Raw genomic sequence first — 9,770 nt, forward strand, 5'->3', positions numbered from 1 at the left:
GAGGAGAGCACTGCTCCTGTACTGTTCGTCGTAAAGGCATCCGTCGAGATTGATGATGACGTTGGACTGTAAACTTGAGTTTTCATCGTCACAAATACACCCCAAAGATCCTGATATATTTCTTAATATTTTCCAACATATACATATATATTTATATGTAATATCGATCTATCTACGTTATAATCTACGTTAAGCAACGTTGTTGTGCATGAATGGCTGCGAACTTGAGATTCGAAGATACGCCCGTTGGAGAGACTTCGAACCATAGATTTCAAGCCACGAGAGAGCGACAGTATCGCAACAACACTGGAAGGTCGACAACAGAAACAAGCATCCCGCTGTGTATCCCAAATAATAGACCAAAACATCCAACGTCGCTCTACCCAAGCAGAAGCCGAGCGAGCGAGGCCAGAGAGGCTGCATGCCATGGCGAACAGCAACGGAAGCTACAGGAGGCAGAACCCGTCTCCAGCGGTCGTCTCCGCAGGTTGCTTGAGGTTCAAGTCGTACCTCTCCTTGTGCCGACCTCCCTCCCACCGCCAGCCACCGTCGCTTCCTACGGCCCCTCCGCCGCAGCCCACGTGCGAACCCTCTGCGGCACCGGCAATGCCATCCCTCTTCAGGGATGGGGAAGCGGCGGCTGAAGCGTACTGGAGAAGAGCGAGGCAGCTAGAGCAGGAGCTCCGGAAGCTCGACGCGTGGGTGAGCACGGAGAAGAGGCAGACGGAGTGCCCGAAGAACACTACCGTGATGACGGCGGAGAACGGTCACACGGAGATGACGAGGTTATCGGATGGCAGCTATCTCCATGAGATCAGGAAACCGGGCAGGCCGTGGGGGAGGTTGGTCATGCAAGTTTCGGCGCCATTGATCGCCGAGAACGCTACAGCCGCAGCGGAGGTGATCTGAGAACGAAATAGCCGGTAATTCTCACTGATGTATGCTAACGATGGGTTGAAACCTTACCAGGTGATACGTGGGATGGCGTCCTTGAGACGAGGGGAGCTGTGGGAGTGCCTGCATGAGTCGATGCCGATGAGCAACCTGAGCGGACGCCAAACGGGAGAGATCAAAGGGAAGAGGGTGGTGACGGGGGCGGAGGAGCATTTCGTGGAGGCTGTGCTGCTGGGTTCGGTGGAGAAGATGGAAGGGCTGGCGTTGGAAGGGCTTCGCATCCAGATGGGGGGAGTAAGGGCCGCCGCCGAGGTTGCAGAGAAGAGGGCGGAGGCGGGGAGCAAGGAGCGCATGGTTCTGGTGATGCTGGTGCAGGTGAGGGATCCGAGGGAGAACTACGAGGCGGTCGGCGAGGCCATGATCGGGCTAATCGAGGCGTCGGCGGCTGGGGAGGGGGGCAGCAGCAGATTGGATGTACAAGGACTGCATGTTGCGGGGATGAAGTCGGTGCAGGGGAGGAGCGAGGGGAGGGACCTCATCTGGAGCACTTCTCTCAGAGGTTGCAAGGGCTGCTGCCTGCAGTACGTAAGAAATCCGGATAGATTTTTCGCATGACGTATTCTTTTCTGAAGATCTTTTCATCGATCGGTCAAGTGAATTCCTTACTCTCAGTAAACTTAGAAAGTTCAAACTGTTCTTTCAACTCTATTTCTTTACTTGCGTACTAAGACGCGCTGATGATGGAAAAGCTGAAGAACTGCTGTAGTTCATATTAATTTCAATATCCACTGTGGCATTCCTTCTGTCCGGCGAAGGAAAAGAACACAAACACAATTTAAAAGCCAACAACAATAAAATACAGGAGAGGGATTGAGAGCACCTTTCGATGAAACAAAATTTGCTGACGTTTCTCACGCTGCAGGTGTAGCACTCACAACTGCAACCAAAACCAAACAGATTTGAGGGTCATCTAGATTAATACAACTTGAAAAACGGAGATTATGAAGAAGAAGGCATGATGGTGTAATATAATGGAATTTGTGGATCTTGTAGTGTTGCATTATGGTTCACAATAATCTTCTGCAGTTTCCAAATTGCTGAAGGTACCAACATTTAAAAATAAATGACTGAGCCGAGTAACTATAGCTGCAAATTGAAGATGACTACTTTCGACTTGCCAAGAAGCACTACGCTGATCTACATCGATGGATTCGGTAGGGGTACTCTGAATCCACGTGACTTGTCAACTAAGGATATTATACAGTGTTCATGTGACAGCATTTGTAGTAATAACTACGAAACTATGCCGCTAGGTTTAAACTAGAAAAAGTTCTTCACCGCCATCAGCATACCATCATGCTATCCTGAGCTTTTAGACTTCCTATGATCACAGAAACAGAATGATTAGTACTTTGGTTCATAAAAGACATCAAAATAGAAAACAAAACACATCAATGAAGTCATAAACAACGATGAGTTTAGTAGTTTGCTGTGACGTGTGCATGAATGTTCTATTTTAATCGATAAAGGTAAGAAGTCTCTTAGAGACATAATCAACAGTGCCCAACTGATGCCAATATCCATAGTAGTTAAATCTGAAATGATATTATCTAAGAAGTTGATTGGTATGCACAGTTTCAGGAATCACAGACCAAAATTGTAGATGAAAAAAATCTGTCACCATCAGAAGAACGGAAAGAGACCTGTCATTGTCATTGACAGTGAACCCTACTGTATAGGCACATGTTGATGCGTATCCAAAAAGTCATGTTAAAATTCGCAATTTAGATGTTCCAACATTAATCTCCATACCTGGTGTCTTCATAAACAATGAAATAACTCAAAGTCATAATAATTTGGATCCAATGTTGCTGACTTATAAAATCCAAGTTTCATGTCTGGATAGCTTTAAATATCTATACCAAAATGACATTATTAAATAGAATATCGAACACAAGCATATAGCCTGTCCAACTTGCTAAATCTTCTGTTTCCTTGTTACACAAGCAAAGCGAGTAAAAATGGGTGATGGAAGGGATAAAACTAGTAAAAATGCACGATTAAAGGGGTACTAATAGTAGTAAGATGGGGCTGCACGAGAGGTGGTCTAAATTGCACCTAGAATACAAATGGATATAGGTTCATAAGTAGAATGTAGAAATGCAGACAAAGTTAAATTGCAGCTGGAAGCTCCTATATTAGTTTCAGAAAATACCAAAAGCAAGTGCCAGACAAGATGATTTACCCTACAGATAATCATTCTTAACCCACAAACAAATCAACATATAGCATCAACCAAGATAACGGAAATAAGTAAATCTCAATATATTTCAGAGCACCTCAGCAGATGTTGAATGGGTCACCTCCCTCTCAGCATCAAAATGGCTGCTCAATCTCCTGAAGAGAGAAAAATTAGTATGCAAGCAACTGATAGAAAAGGAACAAAAACAAGTTATTGGGAATCACCTTGGCTTGTCATTTTTTGCTAAATGTTTTGACATTATTGAAGCCTGCATGGAAATGCAAATGGGTGTCAATGAAATCCTGGCTAGAACAACATTAGTAGAAGTAGAAAAAACAAATTTTAGATTTAGATATGGCACATTCTATTTCAGAAAACCATAATGTTATATGTCTCCTATTACACAACTGAAGCATTTAATACACATCCTACAAGCTCTAAAAGTTACATGCAAATTCACTAATGGCCATATATGTTACTTGAAACAACAAAACACGCAAAATGCATAAGCTTTCTCGCAGTTGAGAACAAGGTGAAGCAGAATCACATAAGACTGCAATATGAATCTTCTCCTGCAAAATAGTTCATGCTGAATATAGGGGCAAATTATACATAAATTTGCCGACGTTGAAGATTCACCGATCTACAATTAACACACAAGGTAATTGTATGAAAGTAAGTCTTGACCTGCTCTTGAATAATGCTTCTAGCTTCAACAAGTTGAGCCTCAAGCTCAAGTTCCCTTTCAGTTGCTTCACAGGTCAATTCCGCTCCTTTTTGTGCATCTTGCAACTGTACCATCCTTGACTGTATCAAAATAAATAAGTAAACAAATAAATAAAGTAGCTAATGTGAAAAACCAAGCAATCTAATTATAATGTAAAAAAGAAAACTATAAAGTGAAGGGAATGGTCATCATGTGCTTAGTTGAGAACCAATGAATAATACCTTTATTGAAGCCATCTTGGTACGCAAACTCTCTTCTATCTGATCTCTGGCCATGTGAAAAGGTAGATCAAAGACATCCTGCCAGAAAACGTTGCATAAGGAAGTTACCTAGGAGAAGCCTGCTCTTTGCCCTCATTCCCATTCTCTAACAACTGACAATTTTGGAGGTTCAGAAAGAAAGATAATTATCTATCACCCTACCGTTCTGCCACCCAAAGGGGATTGCGGAGAGTCAGCATCCTGTCTTTCATTCACAGTAGAGGTTTGTTGTGATAGACCACTTGGAGCATTTAGAAAGTCACGCATATCCATCTAACAATACAAAAAAATAGTTAAGCATTTTTTTGTCCAGATTTATGTCGAACAAGCATAAAAATAATGATAACATTTAAGTATGGTTTTTGAAGTAGTGATAGAAAAGATACCACTTTCTATGACATTTCAAAGAAAAAAAAAACAATGAACTCCTCCTTAAGAGAATCTTTTTTGGCCTAAGGTAAATGAAAGATAGTATATTACAAAAAAATAGAACATTAAGAAAAGAGAGGCACATTCGAGCGGTCCATTATGTCATGCTCATGGATTGCAAACTCAAAATTAACCAGCTGCTATGAGCATTTTGCACCAGTGCAGTAGTGGACCAAGTCAGAGACCTCTTTGTGCAGGACCTTCATACATCGGATTACATATATAGGATTATTACAGAACTACATCATTTTGGGCCAGTTTTGGTGACAATGGACCAGTTCTTCAGTAGTCATTTGACCAGTTTAAGATAATATATGTTGGTCGAGATCGATCAAGAATCAAGATAATTAAAGGTCAAGTCTCAACCTCCACTTACCATAAGACTAGGTATGCACAGTGATGAGAAGAAATAGAAGAGGAGAGAAACACCATGGTATATGCACTGCAGAGGAGAAGACTGGAAAAGAATACATGGGCCCTGATTATACATTCTTATCAATGGACGTAGTATTAGCACAGTATATATAATAGTTCATCAAATAGACCTCAAGTGTTATATAAAAAAAATTATCCGAGTAAGAACTCAATTAAACAGAAAATATAATTTTATGGCTACAATTTTCAAACCTGCATAGAACGTAACAAAGCCCGCAGATCAGAATTCTCTGCCATCAGCTCTTGCTTCTTCACCTCATATGCATCAACCTATAGATGTTCAGAGTATTATAATACTAATAGAATGAGACACTTCAACAATTTTCTAATAAAAAAACCAACATTAGATATCTACATGTTTAAATAAAAGCAATGATATTTTTCTTACTATCATCTTATAGAAATCGTTGTCAGCCTTCTTTCCATTCCATGTCCCACGTTGACGCCCTTCTTTCTGGTAACAGTGATATTAAATTCATTTAGATGGACAAGTTCCATAAGGTGGAGGTGTTTGTGATGATCTGAAACAGCAAAGACTCATATGGAAAGCAAATAAACAATATATTGTGCAGAGAAAGGTTTTCTCATCTAGATCTAGCCAGAGCATACAATGATTTCTAAGAAAATTGGATAGAGCAGGGACTACCAGAAGAATGTCTACGTTGCATGTTTAAGCTTTTTAAGTACCTGCAAAAGGTTCATAATCTCCATTCCTGACCGAGATTCCTTCTTTTTCTCCATCAGCACTTGGTTCAGTCTCTCCTACAAAAAAACAAATAGTCCTAAGGTTAGCAAGATGCATTTTGGACATATCACTCCGTGACTGATAATACACTTCTGTGGAGAAAGAAAAAGAAAAGAAACAAAAAGAAGTACCATAATGGGAATCATAGTACCTGCAGCTTTATGTATTCCTTTTCCTTCTTCTTCATTTCATGTATTTGTTGTGTGCGCACTTGCTTATGAAAGAAAAGGTAGAGTTAGATGTCATGGTTATCCAACAAAAGAAAGTGTAATAAAAAAAAGGAATGTGTTTCCCCAAAAAAGATGAAAAAGGATACACAAAACATCATCTAAAGGTAATTCCACCTGATTTCCAATGACCATTTTTTGGTATTCATCTCGTTCCTGCTGCAGCTTGTCAATCTGAGCCTTCAAACTTGCTGTTTTTTTAGCCTCCTAATCATGAAAATTTTTTATAGTTTCAGTAATATACCGGATAAAAGAATTGACAGTCACAGGCAATCTCTAAATCACATTTGAGGGGTGATATTTAACAAACATGTTTCACAAACCGTTCGTGTTAAAGTAGCTAGCTCTCGATCTTTTGCAGCTAATTGTGCCTCAAGCCTCTCGACTTTTGCCTCTAATCTTGAAATATCAGATTGCAGTCTGCAGCACAGAAAAGCAAATTATGGCACCTAAGAAATAGGACATGAACTATCCATTGAACAACTAACTACCACTTCTTTTTGAGAAAAGAACCGAGCATAACTTGGCAGCAATTTCTTAGAGATATCAGCAAGTTATTGCCATGGCAGATTCAAAGCATAAAAAAAGGCCATAATATCAATGCAAACACATGGTAGAAAAGGCCAATTCTTTGGCACATTTGATAGGACAGAATGTGCTAAAAATATATTATTCAAGAGCAACAAAATGAACAGAATTTCAGCTCATTACTTGGGAATATCTTTTCTAATTTCTGGTCACACTTGACTACGAACAAAATAATTGGATATGAAAACCATGGTCCGCCTTATCGGTCCGTACCGATGCACTGATCGATCATCAGTACGACACGTATTGAACCATACTGACATACCGACATATGATACGATAGGATATAATGATAAACCAGTATGTACCATCCATACCAATCCCCTGTCGGATTGGTACATACCACCAGTATCGGGTGGTACAACTCGGTACAGCGAACCTTGATGAAAGCTACCAAACATTGGATGAACCAAGTAAAATCCATTTACTCCATAACTCAAGCACCAAGTTTTCTCGATTGGTGACTCTGTCAAAATTCACAGATCCTCTGAAGGTCACTCAAACATAACACTTCAAGGCTTCTATTAAGTTTCTGAAATTTCAGTTGTACGGATAAAAAATCTTTACGGACTGACGACTGGAAATTCCATTTATAGCTACACAGCAAACTCACTAAATTCCTGTTTCTAGCTCTTAGAATAAGTAAAAGACAAGCAGAAACAAGAAACATTCCTTGCACACTATTAATTGAGAAGGATGACATTCCACGTCTTGTAAGGACAAGTCACTGTGAAATTATATATCAAACGTATTCACCTTTGTCTCTGCTCATTGGAGGCATCCCTGAACTCGATGTCCCGCTGCCTCTGTTGTAGCAGAGAATGAATACAGTTGCAGGTCCTTGCAATCGAGACCTAGCGCCAAGAATTTATTTCTATCATATAAATCGGACGTAAACTAGCGACTAAAGGACGAAATATTTCGAAAATTGAGCAAGTAGGTTATCGAGAGTAGGATGGAAATAGAACGCACGGGATCCGTAGCAAAGAGATCAAGGGACGCGGGGAATCCAAAGGTCACCAGCGTCTGGTTAAGGTACTTGGCGCAATGCTCCAGGTTTCCCGCATCGGCGAAGGCGTACTCCCTGCAAGATGAAATCAGAACCCTAGGTCAAGGGATCAGGAGAGCAGTCCAGGGGAGAGATCGGCTCACCGGATCCCGAATGGGGGCGCCGCAGATGCCTGCATTGGCGAAAAAATAGGTTCAAATGCCCGCAGAAAAAGAAGACGACGGAGGAGGAGGAGGAGAAGGAGAGAGGGGATCACGCGAGGGCTTTACCCCGAGATCGAACTCGGACCGAGTCCCTGCCATGATGGGATTCGGGAACTTCCTTTCACTTTTGTCGGGGAAGGGCGCGAGAAGGGAAATTTTGGACTCGTCTCGGGTTTCGTCACCGCCGTGCCGAGATTTCGAATGGGTGTCAGCGATGTAAAAGACGTTCGGGCGCGTCCTACACGAGGGACGATGCTAACGTGCGCCAGGGAAGTGCGGGCCGAATACTCGACAAGGGACGACGCTAACATGCGCCAGGGAGGTCCGGAGTCCTAAACGGGTGGCGACTGCTAACGTGAACTCCGAAAAGGAAGTACGTTACGAGGGGCCGCCGCCAGAAGAGGATTATGATCAGCTTAATCCTCTTACGAAGAATCAACATCTTTCTCATAACTGCAATAATAAGATATTAGAGCTAATTATAAATTAGCTGTAGTTAGCTATGTTTAGTATTTTGATTCTTATAGACTAATGAAAATATTTAAAAAATATATTTTTATTATTTTTTGAATTATTAATTTCATACAAACTTTTCGTAAGCGTCAGACGGAAACTTTCGCCGGTTCCCTCCCCTTCGGCTGCACTACGGATGGTAGACCAGGGCGCCGCCTCGAATCGCTGCCGCATCATCCCCGCCCTGGCCGACTGCGGCCTCGTCGTCCGCCCTGATGGACTCCACTGAGGCTTACATCTTCGACGCTGGAGGAAGGGATGGCTGGGTTCTGCATTCCTCTGAGAGTTATGGTGACTGGGCTAAGAGGAATAGGTTTCAGGTTGCTGACACCATTGGTATGTGCCGACCGATCATCTATAGTTGTTGATATATAGTGCTTTGAGCTTTGCATGGTGTTGTGCAGTGTTCAAGTACGAGAAGGGGGAGGACTCTGTTCTGGTGGTGAGCAAGCAGGATTATGATGCATACGACGTGAGCAAACCGATCCAGAAGCTCGACGGAGGCGATTCCGTGTTCAAGTTCGATCGGTCGGGGCCGTTCTACTTCATCAGCGGCACGCCTGGGAACTGCCAACGAGGGCAGAAGCTGGTGGTGGTGGTGGTCATGGCTGTGAGGCACTGTCCGCCGATCTCTTCTCCTCCTTCCCTCCCTCTGTCGCCACCTCCTGTTTCTTCCCCTGCCTCGCCCCCACCCCCATTTCCGGAACCCATCATCCAACCCAACACCATCCTTAATGGTCCCTTAGCGTTTACAGATGTATGCTGCAGTCGAGGGAAAGATACTTCAAGGACTCTTCCCATAGACAACGACCAGCATTCCTCGGTCGGCACATATCAATGGTGTCTGAAACCTATTCCTGTCAGCCCAGTCACCATAACTCTCGGAGGGATGCAGCATCCAGCCATCCCTTCTCCAGCGTAGAAGATGTAAGCACCAGCGGAGTCCATTAGGGCGGACGACGAGGTCGCAGCCGGCCAGTGCGGGGATGACGGGGCGACGCTTCGAGGCGAATTGAGGTTAAATATTTTGTTTTTGTAAATATATAAATCTTAATACTACTTTTAATAATATTAGAATCGGAATATTAAGCATAGTTAATTATATAAAATAATCTATAATTAACCTAAGAAATTATATCTCGACTTTACTACATCATTATGGATAATAACGAGAATAAATCAATTGATCGCTATTACTTAACTATCCACCACTTATTATATGTATCAATACGGCTAAATAATATAAAGATATATCATGAAATAATATGAATACAATGATAAAATTCATTTGGCTTCGGCACCATTAATACTATCATGCCTTCTCTATGTTTGTTGATGCTGATATTCTAGCTGGTCCCATAAATTCCGTTCGCATTTATGTATCTAAGTGCGAAAAGTCAACGATATAAATCGATGAATTGGATACATGTTTGAATTCAGAAGAGGATTTATGTGGGTGGGTGGGTGGGAATCGAAAGTCTGTCTCATGCATAAACCA

General features: G+C 42.2%; 2 protein-coding genes across 7 annotated transcripts; one reads left to right on the forward strand and one right to left on the reverse strand.

The window, feature by feature from the left end:
* Positions 1 to 304: 304 nt before the first annotated feature.
* LOC135678311 (uncharacterized) lies at positions 305 to 7,983 on the reverse strand. 6 transcript variants are annotated; one of them, XM_065190941.1, is made up of 19 exons: positions 7,826 to 7,983; positions 7,700 to 7,728; positions 7,520 to 7,631; positions 7,304 to 7,401; positions 6,283 to 6,379; positions 6,077 to 6,166; positions 5,884 to 5,946; positions 5,675 to 5,749; positions 5,376 to 5,441; positions 5,180 to 5,257; positions 4,286 to 4,396; positions 4,085 to 4,162; positions 3,824 to 3,943; positions 3,361 to 3,404; positions 3,234 to 3,291; positions 1,775 to 2,275; positions 1,561 to 1,696; positions 967 to 1,470; positions 306 to 905 (listed from the first exon to the last, which is right to left on the reverse strand). In XM_065190941.1, exons 1-16 carry the CDS (start codon positions 7,856 to 7,858, stop codon positions 2,267 to 2,269), a joined length of 1,161 nt encoding a protein of 386 aa, XP_065047013.1. In that variant the 5' UTR covers positions 7,859 to 7,983; the 3' UTR covers positions 306 to 905; positions 967 to 1,470; positions 1,561 to 1,696; positions 1,775 to 2,266. The 6 variants fall into 6 exon arrangements, with proteins under 6 accessions (XP_065047016.1, XP_065047014.1, XP_065047013.1 ...); XM_065190944.1 differs by having other exon boundaries at positions 305 to 905; positions 1,561 to 2,275; positions 3,234 to 3,279; XM_065190942.1 differs by having other exon boundaries at positions 305 to 883; positions 1,561 to 2,275.
* A 504-nt stretch (positions 7,984 to 8,487) lies between these two features.
* Positions 8,488 to 9,194, forward strand: LOC135680098 (early nodulin-like protein 4). The gene is made up of 2 exons (XM_065194087.1): positions 8,488 to 8,608; positions 8,677 to 9,194. The coding sequence occupies exons 1-2, from the start codon at positions 8,488 to 8,490 to the stop codon at positions 9,192 to 9,194; spliced, it is 639 nt and encodes a 212-aa protein (XP_065050159.1).
* The last annotated feature ends 576 nt before the right edge of the window (positions 9,195 to 9,770 follow it).

The sequence above is a fragment of the Musa acuminata genome, chromosome BXJ1-7, assembly GCF_036884655.1.
Source record: "Musa acuminata AAA Group cultivar baxijiao chromosome BXJ1-7, Cavendish_Baxijiao_AAA, whole genome shotgun sequence".
NCBI classification, from domain to species: domain Eukaryota; kingdom Viridiplantae; phylum Streptophyta; class Magnoliopsida; order Zingiberales; family Musaceae; genus Musa; species Musa acuminata.